Source organism: Stegodyphus dumicola, chromosome 7, assembly GCF_044657685.1.
Source record: "Stegodyphus dumicola isolate Sdum_Otavi_A_Nest chromosome 7, ASM4465768v1".
Taxonomy (NCBI): domain Eukaryota; kingdom Metazoa; phylum Arthropoda; class Arachnida; order Araneae; family Eresidae; genus Stegodyphus; species Stegodyphus dumicola.
The window spans coordinates 29,233,086-29,256,628 of record NC_140774.1 but is presented as its reverse complement, the minus strand read 5'-3'; the positions used below and the strand labels follow the sequence as shown (position 1 = coordinate 29,256,628).

General features: G+C 33.4%; 1 protein-coding gene across 1 annotated transcript in view; it reads right to left on the bottom strand.

Annotated features, from left to right (window-relative positions):
* Window positions 1–23,209, bottom strand: part of Mcad (Medium-chain acyl-CoA dehydrogenase) — a 55,536-nt gene extending 32,327 nt beyond the window's left edge. Inside the window, exons 1-4 of the mRNA XM_035350863.2 lie at window positions 23,007–23,209; window positions 22,718–22,814; window positions 20,961–21,058; window positions 1,391–1,460 (exon numbers count right to left, since the gene is read on the bottom strand). Of these exons, the coding sequence (XP_035206754.1) occupies window positions 1,391–1,460; window positions 20,961–21,058; window positions 22,718–22,814; window positions 23,007–23,021 (280 nt within the window). The 5' untranslated portion in view covers window positions 23,022–23,209. The remainder of the gene's footprint in view (window positions 1–1,390; window positions 1,461–20,960; window positions 21,059–22,717; window positions 22,815–23,006) is intronic.
* Between the last annotated feature and the right edge of the window lie 334 nt (window positions 23,210–23,543).

The following is a 23,543-nucleotide window of genomic DNA, read 5'->3' as shown; positions in this document are numbered from 1 at the left end:
CACTTTACATAAATACTAACAACAGCAGATCGTGAACAACCTACCAATCGTGCAGTTTCAGAGATACTCGTTTTAAGTCTTTGGGCCATTACAATCTGCCTTCTGTCAAATTATCTTAGAATGATTTATCTTAGAATCATCCCATCACTTGCAAAAATTGGTACAAGAATGACACCTTACCTTCCTCAGCAGCAAGTAAACACTATTCAACTTAATCATGTGCCTTCCACGTCAACCAGACGAATTTATTGAAAAATGTTGGGGATGGTAAAAATGTTTTGGCTTTTCAGTGTAGACTGATAGTGATAGTGTAGATCATATTTAGACTCACATCAGAACCCCTATATAAGGAATATCAGTGCTGACAAACTAACCCTTGCTACAAAAGCCAACATCCTATCTGACTGCATATTTCAGATACTAAATTTTCTAGACACTGTGTTCATCAAATGCAGATCTCTATAGAAATACACTACATTGGTTACCAGATAAATTCTATTTGTTGCAACAATAAACAAATAGCAGGATATAATGTGAAAATGAAAATAAGGGGCCATGAAACCAGTTTCTTAGAAATGGTTCTCGTTAATGATCCTGTGATGATGTGAGAAGGTTCTGTAAGTATGTTTGATTTCTTATTGCGATTGGAAAATACTTTAAATTCTATAAAGTGAGAAGTCAAATCTATATATCCAGAATCACAATTTAGAATGATGTTGATGATGATGATGCTCACATTATTACAACATACCCATAATAACTCTCCAAGTCCGCAATGTAATATTTAGTTTCTTGACAAGCAGAAATTCCCAAAATAATAGAAAAAAAAATTTTTTTGAATGCTTACTTCAATCTTCTAATCCTAAGAAAAACAATACCCTAATAGTTTAAAGTATTATCTATTCACTTTCTTAAATAAATTTAAGTATAAAATGTCTTTACAAGACTACAAGCTTATTCAACCCACTAAGCAACATGAATGGCTTTATCCAGTCATGAGATTTTTTGTCACTTGGTATATATTAGCTTATAATTTTAGATATTTTGCTTTCTTACTCTTTTTAATAACATAAATGTGATCTTAATGAATGCAAGTTTATGAAAATACAGCCTAAAATAAATAATTATACAAATTTAGCTAATAAATGTTATTTAAATATAGATCTTCATGACAGATCCAAAAAAACCTGCACCACTCTGAGAGTTACGTAAAAGAAGGACCAACATATTATTAGAAAGTTCTCTTATATTTTGGCTACTCATAGTAAATTTCGAACTTGGAAGGAAAAACCTAATTAATTTTATCATCAGTAAAATATGCTGCATGTATTACAATATGCCATGTATATTATTAATAATGCAGCAATAAATTCAAATAACAGTGACATACCATATTTTTGAGGAACACCAGGATTCATCAATCCAACTTCCCAGGCCTTTTTAATTATGTCCATTGGATACTTAAATAATAAAGAAAAAAAAAAAATCTTTATTATTATAATGGCAAAAACTGGCTATGAAGCAAAGTTCATTAGCGCTACTTGTGTAAAAAAGGATGTCTTCATGAAAGACCTTCTATGCGAAATTAGCTTGTATTCAATTAAGATAATGCATTTTTGCACACAAATTACCTGCTAGAAGTTGGCCAGGCTAAGAAAGATTTTCAAATTGACTAGCCTCTATAACTGGTTCATAAAAATTCCAAATTTAAAAATAGGAAAAATTTGAAAGTATGAGTATTTCTGTAGACTTTTATTTAAAAGGGCATAAAAATTAAGTTTCTACTTCTCACTTCCAAGAAAAGAATGTAATAAAAATATCTAATTATAATTTTTATAACACATGTTTGGTCAAATAAGGGAGAAAAATGATCAAATACTGTAAGGAAGCATTCACATAATGGTTAAATGAAAAGTTAGAGAATTCAGACAAAATCCTTCTATAGCAGAAGCAGGACTTGTTGCTAGTCAAGTAGACCTTGCTAAATCGTGGTAAAAGGATTTTGACGAAATGCTCAAACTTTTAATCTTTGACCTTTTCAACTTCAAAGTGAGTTAAACACTGTTAATTTCAGTAACATTTTAGTCTATGAATCTTATATTTATAAATGAGCAGATTCTGAAATGCTATACAAATCATGAATTGATTCAGAAAATTATTCAATTACTAATATTTTATAATCAGTATAAATTTATTATTACTTAAAAAATTCCATTTATTATATAATCAATTTAGAGACCTAGCAGGAAAACATGGTATTATATATATATATTTACACTAGCATGTATGTATACACTAGTTGTATCCATTCTTTGAATATATTTGTCTACTATATTTCCTTCTTCAAATATAGATTCTTTAAATTTCGATTAATCATCAACTCTTTGCAGCACCTAAAAATTTCCCTCTATACGCACAGCAAAATTGAATGAAAAAGGGGTTAGAGTAGAGAGAAGGGTACCCCTTATATTATCATCAAGTTGTTTCATTTATGATAGCCTGAGTAGTTGAATGTTATGGAAATCTTATTATGATGTAATCGGTTGCATGATTGCAGTAAATTTGTAAGGGCTTGTGGTGTGTGTTGATTAGGAAGTACATTGCCCGTTTTGTGGTTTAGACAGTAAAATGGCTGAATGTGGTAAGATTAATTTGAAGTTTCTGTATGATTTAGAAAGAAAAGGGAAAAGAGCATTACTTGATTAGAGTGTAAATGAAGGTTTACTTAGTAGCCATTATTAAGTGTCTTGTTTGTATGAAGGAAATGTGAATGGTCGAACATCGGATGATAACGGCGCTACAGAGGATACTTTTTTACTCTTATTCTTAGAATTTATATGGCGATGAAAGTATACAGATTCTAGATCAGATAATTTTGGAAAGTTTTTGGGTGCTGTAGAATTTTGTTTGACTGAAGACATGTTCATTCATAAATAAAATAAGTGGATATTTCCTTTGTATAGTGCACAGATGAACTTCCTTTTTTATGTTATTTCATTGTTTGATTTAAAATGTAGTTTAACGAGATTATATATATTTTTTTGTTGGCTGCTCCTTTGACTTTTTAAGTGAATATATTTCGATGTGTACGTGGACAATATCAAGGGAGTGCGCAATGCCTAGTTTGTGCAATTCTCTGATTTTTTAATGTGAAAATAGGTCGATGTGAACATGGACAATAGCAAGGGAGTGCGCAATGCCGAGTTTGTGCAATTCTCTGATGTTTTTTTAAGTGAAAAGAGGTTGATGTGTACATGGATACCGAATTTGTGCAATTCTTTGTCTTGTTATTTTGGCTTTGTGTAGCGGCGATTTTTGCCGAAAAAAATAGACACTACTACACAAGCCAAAATAACAAGTAAAAGAATTGCACAAACTCTCTATCCATGTACCACCAAAAATTACCAATTTTCACCAAGGGGACCCGTAAATATATTTTTACTGAAAAAGGATTTATACGTTACTATAGGTTAGTCTGAACCTTCTTTATTTATACTAGATGGCAGAACAACAAAAACCAGTTCATACATTTTAGCCATGTTTAGTTTTCAAAGAAATCTTCCAGATTTTTTTTAGGATATAAAAGGAATTGTTTGAAAAGAAATTTCTGTGTTATCTTCTTGGCTGTATACTAATCTCCTTATTCTATATTAGTTTTAAATTTTTACCTTGGAATCTTGCCTAAAATCAAACAGCAAACATCAGGTGTGCCCACAGTGGGATCACCGAGACACTAGGACTACACCAACAACTGTATCTTTTTTCACTGCAGCTCTCTGGTGAGATCATTCACAATAGAAAGGTGGATCCACATCTGTGTTTCATTTCCTGTTTTTCTTTCCATTTTTTTGGGGGGTTTCATTATCAACTAAGAAACTGTTGGGGTGATTTTCTGAAAGTCAGAGGTAATTTTATCAGTTAACTGTTTGGTTTTTCCCTAGAGCTGTTATGCAATATTCGGTTGTGATTTTTCAAAGGTGGTGTCACTTTCTTTAAAAAGTAACACCATGAAAAAAAAAATAGATGAAAGTGTAAATATTAAATATAAATATCATATACCCAAGTTAAATTTTTTCTCATTTATATGCATACAATCATCATATAATTTAGAAGAGCTTTTTTGAGGGGGTGTAGAGTAGCAGGTCTCCACGTAGCACAACCTGGGTTATGTTAAATTTGCTACGGTATTCAGAATCTAGTGTTTTCTAATAGTAGGTAAAATCCTTTACTCTATTACACGCTTCCCAGCAATGCTCGCTTCAGCACTCTTTTCAAAGCTCTTTTCATTCAGTAAGCCCACTTCGGGCACACTCACAGAATTAAAATGGTGAGCGCTTTCTTTACAAAATTTTCCCTGTGTATTCCTCTAGGCCTGATTAGATTGCCTACCCTTTTTTCTTGTGTGTGTGTTTGTTTTGTTGAAATTCCAACTTTAAAAGGTAGCGTGCCAGAAAGGTTTAATAGCCGCAAAGAAAATAAGTCAATTTTATTAGCTTTATCCTGAATATGCATTCTTTGGACTTTTACTGTACCAATTTACTAAAGTCCCATATATAATGACCACATGAAAATGCATGAATTATTTCAGCAGTTGGTGAAATGAACATAATTCTAACAGTACTAACAACAGAAACATTTGCATTAATGGTGTAAATACTTGGCTTTTTGAATTAATAAGTGATATGATGAAATACATTCTGACAGGAAACTGTAGCCTCCTAAATAAAAATGACTTAGTACAACAATTATATTCTAAAAATATTTATGTTCCCTCGTAATATCGACTGAAATCATCATTATTATTATTGGTTTTAACATCCTTTCACCAGCAACTGGTTTTTCCAGAATGATTACTTTTATGATCTAAGGCACAGAGTGCTTTATTTAGAGCCTTGTGATAAAAGCCAGGCTGATTTAATATTTGGAAGATATTATCAAGTTAATAATTTTTATCCAGTATATGTGAATTTCATTAGATTAGATTATTTAATTTAAGCAAACCACATAATACTTATCTAGTTCAGCTCTACACCACTGCCAGACTATTATCCCCCTCCTTTCTAAAATTCGAAAAATGCACCAACATTTAAATTCAGATTATTCTTTAATGTGTTTTATAAATAAAAAAGAAAAATACAGAAAATGTTGATAAATATCAAAACTTGAATAAAATTAAGTTTTTTATATTCATAAACTAAATCCTTAGCAGGTAAGGTTTTGCATACAGTCCAACCTCATTAAAATTTCATGCAGCAGTAATGATACTGATTTCTGATGGAAAACTTTGAAGATTATATGTGCCGAATACAGGTGTGATACTTCAATATACAGATGAGCTACAGCTACATATATTAAAAAAGACAAATTTAAAACAAGCACACCGATAAAATCGACAGACAGAATAGTGATGAAGGCTGGCATGTATAATAAAATCCAGATGATTCAAGCATTAAAATAGGTAAAATTCACAAATGACATTAAAACTATTTGAACAGACATTAAAACTATTTCAAAATCTCTTAGATATAGGAACATATTAGTATTAAAATCTTGCCCGATGAGATGATGAAGAGTTATCTCAGAACTATTAAAATATTTCTCAAGAAGTTTACTAAAATAAGGGCAGTCTATTAAAATATGATATATGGAGAGTACAGAATCACATCTGCAACAAACAGGTTTTCTGTCTGCTTTTAAAATGTGAATGACCAATTCTGAGGCGAGTTAAAAGCACTTTCTCTCCCCGATTTCCATTTGTTTACTGATGTTCTATTCTCATTTTTATTCTTCTCAACTTGTTATTAAGCTGAAAATCCCAGAGTAGCTGCCACATACATAGGACTTTCTGCTTGATGACAATGTACACATCTTTACAAGGAATGAGCCGACTGGACATTTCGACAGCAGACTTTGCTGTGATGTCTGCCAGCTCATTACCTTTTATCCCTACATGACCCGGAACTCAGCAGTAAAGAATGTCATATCCACGGTTTAAGTTCGATTTCAGAACTTCAACTACTACAGGATTTTGGGTGTTGCAAAATGATTCTAAAACTTTCAGTGCACTAAGCGAGTCCATCTATATAATAAAACTTTCATTTGCATAGTACAGATATGAAGGAAAGTGCTTCATATGCAGCAGTCAATTCAGATGTTAAGAACGAGCAATAGCTATGTAGACGGATGCCCTTCGTATGATTATCAATCACAAAAGATGCTCCAACAAAATTACTTCCTTTAGAGCCATCCGTATATACGGGTATATAGCTGTTGTATTTTTGCCTATGCTCAAGAAATAACTGTCTGTATATGATAACATTAGTATCCCTCTTGTTAAGTGGCAAAAAGCTTCAAGAGGTTTGATATTTGCACTCTTCCAGGCTGGAATTTCAAAATGTTTTATGGTCTGGACATTTACATCGAACATGTGTTATTTTTCTATCAGTAATTGAGCTCTTATATGGAATGGTGGCATACATAGAGGTCATGCTACAAACAGGCGATTGTAACAGTCATCAAGCAAAGGAGGGCGACTAAGATGGTCAGATATCGATAAAATTTTGAAATAATGAACAAGAGACAATTGCTCCCGTCTCAACTGAAGGGATGGTTCGAAGCAGTAGACATAGAGATTCTGTATGGGAGATGTTCTGAAGGCTTCGAAACTAATCCGTAGAGCCTGATGATGAACAGGATCTAGTTTTAGTAAAACAGAAGGACGGGCTGATCTGTAAACTATTGAGCCATAATCTATTCTTGAGCGAACCAGCACTCTGTAGATGTGAAGCAGTGAGCTACACTCTACCCCTCAGGAGGTGCTCCCCAGGACTTTTAAAATTAAGCACTTTGAAACACCTTTTCCTCAAGTACATTTGTATGAAGGTTAATTTTGAGTCAAACATCACGCCTAGAAACTTCATTTCCTATACAACTGGAATTAACGATCCTTTAAGATGAAGTTTGGGCTGAGGATGAAAATGTCTCTTTCTGCAAAAGTGCATGCATGCAGTCTTGTCTTTTGGAAATATAAAGTCCTCTTATTTGACCATTTCTCAATTTTCTTTAGGGCGACATGCAACTTCCTCTCCCTATATCTCACATCTGAACTTTGACAACTTATTTCGAGATCGTCAAAATACAATAATCTTGAAACGGTTAGGGAAAGCTCATTCAAAACAGAGTTTATTCTTAAGATTAAAAAGGGTGACACTAAGTACAGAGCTTTGAGGCACTCCCTCTTCTTGATAGAAAATATCTGAAAGTACAGGGCCAATTCTTACTTGAAATGCCCTAGACTTCAAAAAGTTCTGTATAAAAATTGACAGATTGCCACAGATGCCACTGGCGTACAGGTCACACAAAATGCCATACCTCCATGCCTTATCATAAGCTTTCTGGATGTCAAAAAATACTGAAACTAAGTGGTTCCTTTTGACAAAGGCTTTACGGATGGAGGTTTCCAATAGAAGTAAATTATCCACTTTTGTTCTTCCTTTATGGAAATCATTTTGATAACGTGAAATTACATTGTTTTTCTCCAGAAAATAGACCAAGTGTCGATTTACCATTATATCAAACATGCAGACACAGCTAGCTAGAGTAATTGGCCGATAGTTTGATGGATTCTTCAGGTCTTTTCATAACTTAGCTATAGGAATGATGAGAGCTTTCTTCTATGATTTTGTGAATGCATGCCCTTTCTATAGTCGACTGCATAGAGCGAGACGGTTCGACAGCGACTTGCAGGAAAGATGTTTCAACATTTCGTAACTGACACCATCCGGGCGTGGGGTAGACCTATATGTGTCTGACAATGCTCTCCTTAGCTCAATCATAGTAAAATCAGCATTATATGGTTCCAAATTGGAAGAGGTGAACATAATGGGACTTTTCTCTGAGCGACACTTGACAGAAAGAAATGCTTGTAAATAATTTAGTACAGTGCCTGGAAGTGGCAGCCAAAGTCTCACCAATATTCGCAATTTCTTCTGTGTTGCTAATCACTCGGTCATCTTTTTCTAGGATGGAAAGTATGTGGTCTTTATATAAACACATGCTTTCTTAACCATTTCCCATACTTGTTTGCTTGGTGTAGAAGATGTTATTCCAGACACATAGGCTATACATGAAGCTCTCTGGCTCTGACGTTGTACTTTTCTTGCATTTGCTTTGGCTTTTTTAAAGGCTAGGTTTGACAAGGTGGGATATCTACGAAAAATTCCCCAAGCCTTTCTCTGTTCCTTTAGTGTGCCTCAGCATTCATTATTCCACCCCGGTTTTGAATATTTTAGTAGCTTATTTGATGACTTTGGGATAGAGATTTCAGCTGCTTGAAGAATTTTGTTAGTACAGTCAAAAGTCTTTAATCCGGACTCGTCGGGACTTTGGCAATTCCGGATTATAGATCATCAGCTTAAATCTGGTAAGATGGCATGCAGAAATAAAAAATATGAAACCGTAATTTATGAAATAAAGAGCAATTATGATCTAAAGGGGATCAAAATTTACAAAAACAAAAAAAAAGCTTAATATTTATTCATTTACTTTATTAAACATTTCTTTCAACGTGCGCATGCGTAAATCATACATTACGCATAGTAGAAATTAGAAAATTGCAACCAGATTACTATTTGATGTGTATTCATGATATTTATGATGAGGAATTTGATTTAAATCATATCAAAGACAGAGTACATCGAGATGAAATACTACATTTAGTAAGGAATTACAAGTCGAATAAAATAAAAACATCTGCCCTGAAAGATAAGGATAGTGCTGACAGATCAACTTCCATATGATATGAAATGTTTCTCGTAACTTTGATAGTCTGAACTTCTTTTCCAGCTTTCCACTTAGGGCAAATGCTGCAGTTAATGCACAATGGCTCAGCTGTGCATTTATCACTGCCATGACTTTTCCCAGAGCATTGGGCACATTTGGGTTTACCACACAGGACATCTTAGTATGACCAAAATGCTGGCATTGAAAACATCGCATAGGGTTAGGGAAATTTAAATAACCAGCCTTAATGCTAGCAGGCAGATTAGGCGCGTTGATGGTCAGAATAACGCGCCTGGTGTTAATCAACTGACCCTCCTTAGGCATCTTGATCCGCCTAGCTCCACACACATTTTGTGGTGAAAGTTTTTGCACAAATTCCTCTTCTGAAACAGATAAAAGATCAAATTCAGAGACAATGCCCCAACAACTATTCAAGGTCCTGTGTGCAGACACAGATATATCTATTTGTCCTATTTTAGTAAGCACAAGAAGAGAAACAGATTGCATGGATGAGATGGTTTTGATAAGAATATCTCCAGATCATAAACGTTTCATATTTTTTGACTCACCAACACTAGCTGTTATATACTTATGTATTCGAAGTGGGGACATTCTTTTTAACTCACCAGAAGAGTTGCTCATTACTAAAAAGCGTGGTATACTGCATAACTTCTCTTTTATAGGAATACTTGATATTTGTATAATATTAAGGTTTGCATTAGTTCTTGCTTTTTTTTAGATGTTATCTGATTTATCCATATTGAAGGTAAAAGATTCGGACTTGGCAGCCCCACCCATCACAGAGTCCAACGAGGGGACACAGAATCCTGCACCAGGATTAAACGGGTCTATATGCAAACTGAAGCTCCAGAATCGGATTTCCAGAAAGCAGGTACTCCCGAGAGCTTATCCCCAAGCCACTGACACAAGGACTAGTGACCAGCCGATTGACACCTGTGAGGATGATTAAGGTGCCTCCCGTTTAGCTGAAGCAGAGGCTAAAGCAGTGTGTTGGGGACAGTACCTCGCCCCTTAACTACCAGGTTCCTCCTTTCCAGCGACACAGGTCTCCATGCACGGCAAACACGTGGGAAGTTTTCTCGCCACTTGAAAACTACAAACAAGGGCTGTTCCAGTCTCTCATGACGAGCCCCAACCTCCAAAAAGGAAAACCACAAGGGAGAATGGAAGGAAAAAAGTTTCAGCTCAGAGAAGAGGAGATGGAAAAGAGGATAGATCACTGGGACTCCAGGATCGTGACACTCGTCTCACCACGATGATGATACCCTGAAGGGCTACGGTACCTCGGGATTGCCACACCCGTACTCACAAAAGTGAGCCCCTGAGGGATCATACAGCAGGTAGACCAGTTAATTTGAGTTCCTGTGGCAGCCTGAAGGTCTGAAATTAAATCTCTTGTAGCTACTTTGCAGTTTCTTCGAGCCGACAATGACAGAAAATGATCTTCTGATGCATTTGTTGCTGTTCAGGTTGTCTATCAACTGATCCACAGCTTAAAATATGAGTCCAAATATGAGTACTCTTGATATAATACTTTGATGGATATAATACGAGTCCAAACTCTTGATATGATACTTTGATGGATATTCAAATCTTGAGCGACCTCCATTTGTGTTAGACCTCTCTCGATTCTACCAATTATTTGCCACTTTTGACCTTCACTTCAATGATGTTCAATGAGTCCGTGGAATTCCAACATGTATCCATTGTGCACCGCATTGTCAATCAGTGAATTTGCATATTTCTGGCGCTAACATATGTACGGAAGTGCAATTTTGTGTTCCACTGTATTTAACTAGCATAAAATCATTACAACATTGGGAACTAATTACAACATTAACTTAGCATATTTTTCCTCATTATCCTTTAACTTGGATAACCAGTGTATAAAACATGATATGAATCTTTTGGTAAGCGTGTATGATAAAATGGTGCACAGAGGTATTATGGGTCTGCAAAACAAAAAATATTGGTACTCAAATATTATCGCATTGACCGTGAAAGTTGGCTTTTATCAAACTATGAAAGCTGGCGGATATCCTACTAAAGTTGCACCAATAATTCTAGTGGAATTCTGAAGGAACTGATGCCTCTTTATTTAATAAGCAATTAGTAACTGACCAGCTTTGTTTTTGCACTTCATAAAAATGCTTTTGTCGATTTCTTCTATTCTATTAACCCTCTGGCTGCTCATCCCGCGATTTCCATGGGCAACTCAAATGTGGCAAAATCTGCTCACTCCGCGATTTCTGTGGGCATGTGCTTTTCTTCCTTTATCGAGGAGCGCATCCTGTTTTTTCCCCATTTAACCACTGAAATAAATTATATACAGTATTAGATGTTTAGTTTATGCTTTGGCCAACAGATATCAATATCATTAATTGTCCACTAAATTGTGGCATTTAAAGGCACATGTTATTATTGCTCAAACTCCACTTTTTTCTTACAGAATGGCTGCTAGAAAACATTCAGCGATTATCTTGATTATTTAATTAAATTATTGAATTATTAATTAGATTTATTGATTAGATTAATATTTAGATTGATTATTCATTAGATTTATTGAATCTGGTTATTGAATTATGGAATCAAAGACTGTGAAGTATGGACTTTGCCTTTAACCCTGTTTTGAACTCTTATTACACTAAACTGCATTCCTAAGATATTTTTTCCTCAGTGCTTTATATTTTCTTAAATTTTATATATTTTACTTTTTTATATTATGCAACAAATAGAAATGAACTGTAATTCAACTGAAAGTTATTTTAAAAAAAATTTGGGGGTGATAACATCTGAAATTGGTTTCTCTGCCAACTTAGTTTCTCATGATAAAAATCTATACAAAAAAATATTTTCTAGAAAGGAAAAATATATTTTTCAATTCTCCAATATATATATAAATTTAAAATATGGAGGAAAAAAAAAAAAAAAATTACACAATTTTTGAAGCGATTTTGGTCCACAAACTGAGCAGTCAGAGGCTTAAGCACTCACGTTTTAACAAAAGCTATCAATGTTTATGAATACAAACTTTCCATAAGTGATTGTTCAAATGTATTATTGTTTTGTTGGTCATATTTAACTGATCTTATTGTGTCCATTAATTCACACGTTTATTATGATAGGATCTTGTAACTCTGAAAATAATCCACTGCTTGCTGTTCTGTAGGATGAAGGACCTAATTTTAATATTTAAAAAAAGGGGGGGGAATACAGCACAAATACTTAATTTACATCCATGTTTGTAAAACGAAACCTGGTTTATACAGAATCCTTTGGCGTTATATCAAGCGAAAGTACAGATGTTATATTATTACACCATGCTAATCCATAACTAGCCATCAGCAGCCATGCCGTAAAGTCAAAGAATATGTATTGTTAAGAAGGAAAGATTTGTAGCAGCAGGAGTGGCTCCCTCCGAACGAAAAGTGACACAACTGCGCATGCGTGAAATATCTGTCGCCAAAAAGCGCCAAAGTTCGAAGCTGATGTCGAAGTTCGAACAGGTTCGACGGTCTCGTTTATCAAGAGTTTAAAGCTGTGTGACTCCATTTTCCCCCCTACATATTGACAGATATAAAATCAAACATCAAACTGTGATATGGATAACACAAGTTCAACTAGTAAGGCAAAAAAGCATGAAAATTTGAGTTTAAATTATCGCGAAAAGTCAAAGAACGATTCATTTTAACCCGTATTCCTCAATTTCCTGTACACGTGGCGGAGGTGGAAAATCTCGGCCACCTCCGCCGCGTGTACAGGAAATGACAAAGGGGGAAATTCTCGCCAACAGGTTCCGTCATCAAATCCCTTGGAGAATTGTCCCTCTTCTTTCTAGCAGCTTAGAAGACAAACTACTTTACATTACATCTATGGAGCCTTTCCTTCTTTACATAGACTTTCTTTGGTAAAGTCGCTGAACAGTGTAGTCCAAGTTGAAATTGATTTCACATGAACAGGCAAGCTGTATGGGCACTTTCATGGTTTTTCCCATGAATAATGTGCATCCCTTAGAACGTTCTCCATAAAGGCATCTCTCCTTCCACACAATTTAACTTTTACAAACTGCTTTTGATATTATTACATCAAGAATAGACTACTATGTTTAAAATAAGCAAATAAATTTCATACCATTTCACAATTTCATTTATCATAAGTATAAAAAACTATTAGTTAGTTAAAAAGGTATATCATGTACCATTTCTTAAAAACAAAAAATGTTACACTAGTACAGTTTGACCATCTCAAGCATAACCTTGGCAGAATTCTGCCAAAACACAAGAATTATACAAAAGGGGCACTCATTACGTGCTGCGAGGTGAGAAGTTGCATGAAAGTCCTCTCTTCGTTGGAACGACGGAATTTATTCAATTTAAGGAGTCCTCATGTCATTGGGTGAGCCCGTCATCAATGGTATTTCATACCTTTAGTTCATATTCGGCTGAGATCTACATTGATGTGCAGCCCAGAAAACAAGAACGTTGAAATTTTTTTCGTAATATATGAATTTTATAACAATGCATATTTCATAAAAAGATAAGGTCACTAAACATCATGGAACTATATTCTTTAGCAGAATTATTCTTTTTTGAAGTAAAAAAACAGTCTTCCACTCCATTTGCATTTATTTTGCCAATATTGTGGTGTTTTGTGCAAGTGTTGGAAAGAGCTTCATTTTATCATTAAAATCAGTTCCGTTGGTGAAGGCATTTCAGAGGGGTGCTAAGAAATTGCTACATAATGTCATTACATTTTGTGACATGGAAGTTGAGAATGGAGAGCTTAGCATTCCCTTCACAGCCCATAAAAAAAGGCCAGTAAGATTACAGGAATACATTTTAACCCAAAGATTAAAAAAGATAGAATAATTATCAATTAAATATAATTTTAATAATTATTTATTATCATATAATTATGATAATAAATTATAATAATGATTAAACTATTCTAATAAATTATAAAAATGATTAAATTATCAGAATTATAATAACAATATAATGAAAATCATACAAATAAATGTAACAATAGAATAATTAGAATTAAAATTATAATATAAAATAAAAATCACACAATAAAATATAATAATTATAATTACAATTATAACACAATAAAATTGACTTACTGTATTTTATTATAAAACTGAGCGGGCTTAAGCCCACTTTTGTTGGCCTATATTCAAAAGTTGGACTGAACTACCAGTGCGACCACTTTATTCATGTATGCATCCACAAGATACTTCATAAATGTTACACATGCGGAAAATCCCGAAAACACCCATGCAGGCAGCTCGTTCACCCGTATTCCAAAGTTTGACCGAACTACCAGTGCTCAGCGATTTTGTGCAGGCTGTGCCTGCTTTATTCACTTATGCATCCAGAAGATACTGCATAAATGTTACAAATGCAGAAAATCATGAAAACACCCATTTTGCCAGACCGTTCACCGGGATTCGAAAGTTGGGTTGAAGTGCCAGTGTTTAGGGGTTTTGTGCGGGCTGAGCCCGCTTTATTCACTTATGCATTTAGAAGACACTACATACATGATACACATGCGGAAAATCACGAAAACACCCATGGAGTCAGCCCATATTTTTACGTATATATATATAAATAAATGTACAAAATTAAGCAAAATTTAATAAAACAGCGGTTGATCTTTACATTATGGTAACTTGGCGATTTTTTGGCGAAAATTTGGCAACCAACTCTCCTACAGCAACCCTCTATTTTTTTTCCCCCGCCGCCATTTTGTCTTCACGAAGTAAAGACATGTTTCTTTTCTTTTTATCTACTGAACACTTCTTCCAACAACCTAGTAGCCGAATTACACTTATGCTAGAAATTTTATCAAACAAAACTGCTTAATCATGACAAATATTTACTGCAAAATTGGGAAAAAGTGCACAATACCATACTCCTTACGCATTTTTCAAAATAACACATACACATAAACCATGTACACGGCGACTTATTTTTACTTAAAAAAAAATCCCAGAATTGCACAAAAATGGCATTGCGCACACTCTTCACTATATCCATGTACACTGCTTTTTTCTCATAAATTAGAAAAATTTCACGAAAATACATGACAATTTTCTCAATCTTTAAACCCGGTAAAAAGAACATATATGAAATTACCTGATCACGAAAAAGTATTTACCCTTTACAAATATGAACATTTCCACATAGAAAATAAATAAAATATCCAAAAACTTTTACCTCTAAATCATCTATTACATTATACACGTCACTAACGAATTCATACCGCAAGCATTACAAATACTTAGTATCAAATATTTAAATTATTTCCATGCACGTTTATTTCAACTTAAACATATACCAAATTCCTACGAACATAAAATTCACAAAATAACTATCATTTAATTAAAATATCACTAAACCATGTACACGTCGACTTATTTTTACTTAAAAAAACATCCCAGAATTGCACAAAAATGGCATTGCGCACACTCCTCACTATATCGATGTACACTGCTTTTTTCTCATAAATTAGAAAAATTTCACAAAAATACATGACAATTTTCTCAATCTTTAAACCTGGTAAAAAGAACATATATGAAATTACCTGATCGCGAAAAAGTATTCACCCTTTACAAATATGAACATTTCCACATATAAAATAAATAAATTATCCAAAAACTTTTACCTCTAAATCATCTATTACATTATACACGTCACCAACGAATTCATACCGCAAGCATTACAAATACTTAGTATCAAATATTTAAATTATTTCCATGCACGTTTATTTCAACTTAAACGTATACCAAATTCCTACAAACATAAAATTCACAAAATAACTATCATTTCATTAAAATATAATTAAATTCAAAAACACTACTTAAAATATAAATGAGCACATACATTAAATTAATAAAAATTACCTTACAATCCTAATTACTTTAAACTAAATCATTGCTAATAACAATTTTCCCAATAATACCAAATTCCTTTCCACCTTACATTTAGAACAATGCATAAAAATAATATCCTCAAATAATTAAAAATACTAACTTACCTAATCTTCTTTAGAATCTTGATTACGTGGCGGATACACTTTTCTAATTCATTCAATAAAATTATTGAAAGATTTTTTCTGCAAATTTTTCCTCCATACGTCCTCCGCTAAATAAAAAGCAAACTTCTCTTTATTACAATGCCTAAATACCCATTTCGAATTCACTTTAGTTAGGGCCATGGGATCCAAAAATTAAACAACTCTGTTTCACACAACACAGAATAAAGCTAAATACAAAATTTCCACATTTTTTCCCGATTTCCCCCCTTTTCCGATTAAAGAACCGTAATTCGTCCATTAATATCACATGACATATCCCATGATCTCTCATTTACCTCACGCAAAATAATGCGTAATCGGAACTGAGTACTGCTCACATTATTACCTAAGTCCCAGGTAGTAACCTTTATCGCCTCCAAAATGTCGCCAAACTACCAGTTACCATATTGTAAAGATCAACCAAAACAGCTATTTATAAACGATGATCAGCATGTCGGCTTACATTACTTAAAAGTAATTTTATATCTTTTTACATACGTGCTCTTTGAATGCCGTAGAAACAAATGGGGAAAATCCCTAATATGATTCCTGTCCATCCATCCTATTTTGAGAATAAATTGAACCAATGGTACCTATTTGTGATCATACTTGCGATTGAGGCGGTCGAACTATACTTATAATAATTAAGACACAATAACACGCCGAATAAATACTAATTCAGAAGTCAAACAACAAAAATCAGCGTTATACCTACAAAATTTTCACAGGACTAGTTTCGATGGTTTTACCGAACCATCATCTTCAGCTGCAAAACCGCAAATGAACAAGATAGGAAATAATGATTAGATAAGATAAGAAAGCCTGGACAAGAATAAGCAAGTGGCGCCATCTGTTGGCGAAACCAGAACTAAAACATAATTTCTCTAAAAGCCGAAGGCAAATTTGGATTGGAATTAGGATCGTTAACTAGTACAGAAAGATTTTTGAATAATTTTGGCAGCAGAAAAATTGAAAGTGTGATTTTCGGACCAACAATGTTGAGCAACAGAAGACTTCTGTGTTTCCTTTTTTCTAACATATGCCTCATGTTCTTTGACGCGAAATTTTAAGGCTCTCCTAGTTTGGCCAATGTAAATTAAACCACACTGGCAAGGAATCCTATAAATACCCCAGGAATTCATATCCGGAATGGGGTCCTTGAGTATAGAAGTTGGAATTTTATTGATGGGAGAATAAACAATCCGAAAGTTAAACTTCTGCAAAATATGTGCAACTTTATAGCTAATTGATGGAAAGAAGGGAATGACAACAGAATTTTTATAATCTCCTAAAATAAGAGTGTGGCTTTTAGTGTGTTGAGATGAGAATTTTTTAACTGCTTGATTAATAACGTTGGGTGAAAAGCCCCTGTCAATAGCTATTGCTTTTAAATAATTTAGTTCTTCATCAAGGGCTAGTTTGGAGGAGCAAACTTGAAGAGCACGGAAAACATAGGAATAAAATGAAGCTAACTTTTGTTTAGTCGGATGACATGATTTAAAGTGTGGTGGAAGGCAAACCGATGAAGGTTTACGGTAAACTGTAGTACTGAAGTTGGATGTGTTACGTGTGACCAGAATGTCGAGAAACGGAAGAGTCTCAAGCAAGTCTCAAGTTCAAAAGTGAACTGAATAGCAGGATCAATAGAATTCATTGTTGAAAGAACTTTATTTAAATCATCTTTATTACCTTCAAACAGGGTAAAAGTATCGTCTACGTAGCGGAACCATGCCGGGAAGTTTAAAGTTTCAAACAATTTTGATTCATAATAATGCATGTAGATATCAGCCAGGATGGGACTGAGGGGGCTTCCCATGGCTAATCCCTCAGTTTGCTTGTAATATTTATTTTGGAAAACAAAATGTGTTTGTTTCAAACAGAGTTGAGTGAGAGAAATTAGCTCATCAATTTTGATGCAAGAGAAATGAAATTCGCGAAGTCTGGTTTCTAGACATCTTAATGCACCCTCCACTGGGACATTGGTGAATAATGATTTTACATTATTCACCAATGTCCCAGTGAGTAAATTACTAGGAGAAATGTTTTTAACCTTTTTTACAAACTCTATTGAATTTTTTATGGTGTAAATGTTATTGTCTAAGAGAGTGGAAAATCTAGAAACTAAATATTTAGCTAAAGGATACGAGGCAGTACCTAAATTTAATACAATAGGGCGGAAAGGAATACCACTTTTATGAATTTTGGGAAGAGCATATAATCTGGCACAATTCGCAACAGATGGGATAAGCGAATGTTTTAAGTTGCTTGAAATGATTTTCGAAGATTTGATCGCAGTTTTTATTTTGGATAAGTCCGAAGGTGAAGGATCTTTAGGGATCGGATTATATGGTCCTTCGTTTAAGAGTTTAGTGACACCATCGATGTAAGTGTTCTTATCCATGACGACTATCTGGCCACCTTTGTCAGCCTTTGAAATGATAATATCCGGGTTAGAATGAATTTCGCGCATTGTAGCTCTTTCTCTCGCAGTTAGATTTGGTTTCAAAGGTTTATTATTGAATTTCACATTATGAGCGATAAGATGCCTAATCATTTCTTTCTGTGAATCTGAAACTTTACTGAACTTGAAAGCTTCGATAGGATATTTTCGATTTCTATTTCTATTTTCGATAGGAGCCAAAATCTTTGGAATCGAGGGTTTACAGGTTTGTGAGAAGTTAAAATTATATTTTAGAATTCTCTCTTGTTCTTCTGAAAGACTAACATTAGAAATATTAACTATTGGCTTGATGTTTACAATGGGAAGATTTTTTGAACTACTTGAACTGGAAGACCCTAAAAGAAGTTTTTCGAATTTAACTGCAAGGGTGTTTTTATGAAGGTTAACTGCATTCTCCGTTCTAGACCAAGACTTTTGTTCAAGGGCAGTGAATTTTGGATATGATTTAGCGAGTTCCAGATGAAGCTTATAGAGTTCATGTTCAATTTTGGACAATTGTTGACGTGTATCCCTTATCACGGACCGAAGTAAGGCAAGCTTGCAATTTAACAGAATTCTTGAAATGCGACTCGAAGGTTTTTGATTAGATTTGATTTGAATAAAATTAGGGATCAATTTTTTACATTTACATTTAAGTAAAAAGTCAAGATGATTCAGGTCCGAAGGTAAAGATCCTTCACCTTCGGACTTATCCAAAATAAAAACTGCGATCAAATCTTCGAAAATCATTTCAAGCAACTTAAAACATTCGCTTATCCCATCTGTTGCGAATTGTGCCAGATTATATGCTCTTCCCAAAATTCATAAAAGTGGTATTCCTTTCCGCCCTATTGTATTAAATTTAGGTACTGCCTCGTATCCTTTAGCTAAATATTTAGTTTCTAGATTTTCCACTCTCTTAGACAATAACATTTACACCATAAAAAATTCAATAGAGTTTGTAAAAAAGGTTAAAAACATTTCTCCTAGTAATTTACTCACTGGGACATTGGTGAATAATGTAAAATCATTATTCACCAATGTCCCAGTGGAGGGTGCATTAAGATGTCTAGAAACCAGACTTCGCGAATTTCATTTCTCTTGCATCAAAATTGATGAGCTAATTTCTCTCACTCAACTCTGTTTGAAACAAACACATTTTGTTTTCCAAAATAAATATTACAAGCAAACTGAGGGATTAGCCATGGGAAGCCCCCTCAGTCCCATCCTGGCTGATATCTACATGCATTATTATGAATCAAAATTGTTTGAAACTTTAAACTTCCCGGCATGGTTCCGCTACGTAGACGATACTTTTACCCTGTTTGAAGGTAATAAAGATGATTTAAATAAAGTTCTTTCAACAATGAATTCTATTGATCCTGCTATTCAGTTCACTTTTGAACTTGAGACTTGCTTGAGACTCTTCCGTTTCTCGACATTCTGGTCACACGTAACACATCCAACTTCAGTACTACAGTTTACCGTAAACCTTCATCGGTTTGCCTTCCACCACACTTTAAATCATGTCATCCGACTAAACAAAAGTTAGCTTTATTTTATTCCTATGTTTTCCGTGCTCTTCAAGTTTGCTCCTCCAAACTAGCCCTTGATGAAGAACTAAATTATTTAAAAGCAATAGCTATTGACAGGGGCTTTTCACCCAACATTATTAATCAAGCAGTTAAAAAATTCTCATCTCAACACACTAAAAGCCACACTCTTATTTTAGGAGATTATAAAAATTCTGTTGTCATTCCCTTCTTTCCATCAATTAGCTATAAAGTTGCACATATTTTGCAGAAGTTTAACTTTCGGGTTGTTTATTCTCCCATCAATAAAATTCCAACTTCTATACTCAAGGACCCCATTCCGGATATGAATTCCTGGGGTATTTATAGGATTCCTTGCCAGTGTGGTTTAATTTACATTGGCCAAACTAGGAGAGCCTTAAAATTTCGCGTCAAAGAACATGAGGCATATGTTAGAAAAAAGGAAACACAGAAGTCTTCTGTTGCTCAACATTGTTGGTCCGAAAATCACACTTTCAATTTTTCTGCTGCCAAAATTATTCAAAAAACATCTTCCATTGGAGAACTGGATTTTCTAGAGGCATTTCACATTCATAAAAATCTTTCTGTTCTAGTTAACGATCCTAATTCCAATCCAAATTTGCCTTCGGCTTTTAGAGAAATTATGTTTTAGTTCTGGTTTTGCCAACAGATGGCGCCACTTGCTTATTCTTGTCCAGGCTTTCTTATCTTATCTAATCATTATTTCCTATCTTGTTCATTTGCGGTTTTGCAGCTGAAGATGATGGTTCGGTAAAACCATCGAAACTAGTCCTGTGAAAATTTTGTAGGTATAACGCTGATTTTTGTTGTTTGTCTTCTGAATTAGTATACTTATAATTTCAACAAACTGTACACCATAAATTTGAATGTATGAATGTGTTTGTATGTGTAGGTATACATACACATTTATTATGTATACACACATATAACACACGTATAAATTAAAAAAACATATATTTAAAACTCAGAGACAATAAGAATGAAAATAAAACAAGAGTAGGGAGAAATTACTTCATATTATGAAACAAAATAGCTGATATATATTTAAGATAAATCATGAAACTTACTTCTCCAGTTTTATCATAGTGAGGTGCTTTAGGTAAAATTTCTTCTCTAGCAAATTTACGAGCCATATCTTGTATTTCTTTCTGTTCTTGAGTGAGTTCTAAAAACATTGTTTCATTAGAATATTTTGATATGTGATAAATAATACAATATTATCATGATCTGATATTACTGTTAGTGAATAATAATAAATACCATTAAAATTAATTTAAGCTTTAGAATATCAGCATTTAAAGAAAAAATCCTTTCCAATGAGAAGTAAAGTGAGATTGCAAATTTAAATAGAGGGGGAAAATCCATGAGTTTGCTCAATTTTACTTTCAGTCACTTCATGAGCTCTACAACTAAGTTTCAAGCATACTAAAATATATTAAACTAATGTAATACAAGATATATTTTACATGATAAACTAACATTTGCAAAAATAAATATTTTCCAAAATTAAAGATGCTTATAGAAATTTCATAAACAGCATGTCTTGTTTGCATACAGGTACGTCCATAAATATAATTTCTACAGTGGAGCTAGGTATGCTATAAAATCAAAGAAAAGCAGACTATAAATCAACTTTCCTTACAGCAAAATCTTACAAGTTAGCATAAATTTGTTTAATCACCTTTATACAAATAAATTCATAATAAAATATAAAAATTTTAGAATCTACTGGAAAAAATAAGAAAGGGCAAAAATTACTACATAAATTATGAAATGGAACCAGATCAGAGTACATCAAATTCCTTACAAATTTTATAATTCATTTTCATTTTAAGCTCGATATCAAAATTATTTTTCATATTTGTCTATTAGCTAAGTACATAATATTTTTAATAATTACATTTTAAATAATTCAAAAAATTTAATAAAAAATATGTTTAAATTAAAATCTCCATAATCAATTTTGATAGCTACAGTCTGTATCAAAATCATAAAGAAAAATGTTTAACATACATTAACTCAAAAATTTTTCAAAGACACAGTCAAACACATCTATTTTATACATGCTATCCCATAACTTCCAGATTTGTTGTGCAAAGTCTTAGCTTACAAGAAGTTTAAAAAAATGAACTATTAAAAAGAAATTAGAGGTGGGGCAAATTCTAAATTTTATCTAAATCCAAATTCTACAAGATTTTTTAATCTTTTGAACCACAATTCCTCCATATAAGAACAATACTAAAGAGATATAGGAGATAAAATACAGATTAGTATAATCCCTTTCCTCTTTGCAAAATTTTCTGTTACTGCTGTTTCCATTTTTCAGCTGCACCTCATTCTGAAGATTTTGAAGTTCCATAGAACACAGAAAACACAACAATTTAAATTTACGAGTAGAAGATGTAATTTGGGGCAAACTTTCACTAATTAACAAAAATTAATAAGAAGTAAACATTTTACTCATACTTCAAATTTGTTCAGCATTAGAATGTAACGAAATTCCTTTCTCTTTTTCCTTCCATACCATGGAAAAATATTTTGTTACCATACTGATATGGAAAAGTATGATGTGTTATCACTTTTTTTTTTTGACTTCAGAAAGCGTTTCACACTACACAGGAGAATAGCAAATGTTTCCAATGTAAGCCACACCGCTATAAGCGGGTCAACTGTATAACAAAACAATTTAAGTATATTGTTATATAATTAAATCAACTGCTTTGTTAGTTTATATATATATATATATATATATATATATATATATAAGGATAAAAACATACAAATCTACACAAACTAAGGTATTGTCAAGCAAAACTTGATTTACCAAAACTAAATCCATTGGCTTTGGATGATGATAATCGCAAAACTGAAGATGACAAAAGTTGAAGATTAAATTTCACAGCTTGTGATGGACGAATAATCTAAGCGAAAAAAATTAGTGTTACTTATTTTAAATCAGAATGCAAGTCATTATGCACTAAAATGAATTTTACCAAAGAAAGATTTCATAACATTTGTACGATACAAATACTCTTAAGTTACGAAACAATGATATTAAATACAATCATTTCGCAGACATTCAAAATGGTCTACTATACAAAATACATAGTTACCTTTGACAGAAACATGTTTTAGCTGAGATGAACACGAATAACTTAAATATTTCCTCCTACTTGACTTAATAGCAGATAACACGCATTAAACGGTTGATAAACATAGACAGACATGTGAGCCCGTATGAATTGTCAACCGCCGATGCTAATTGGTTGAATGTTTGTGTTTTGCTGAGCTGTGTTTAGATCGTGACTTGCATTTTATGACTCTGTTCAACTCATCATCTCTATCTGAACACGTTTTATTTAAGCAAATGAAAGAGATGATATTGATATTTATGACATCAATGATAAGTATGATGACAGCCCCAATGATGAGGAAATTGGACTCGCATTAAAGAACTAATTAACTTAATAAATGAGTTAGGAGACAGACCGTCAGCTCGATGTATCCAGTGGCGTAAATTGCAGGAATTGCAGCTTACAGCTGAAGGCATATCGAGAATTGGGAATAAGAACACTGGGATTAGGAAAAGTTTAATGACATTTCCAGAAGGACTGATGGTTCTATGGATTACTTAATGCCTCCAAATGTTC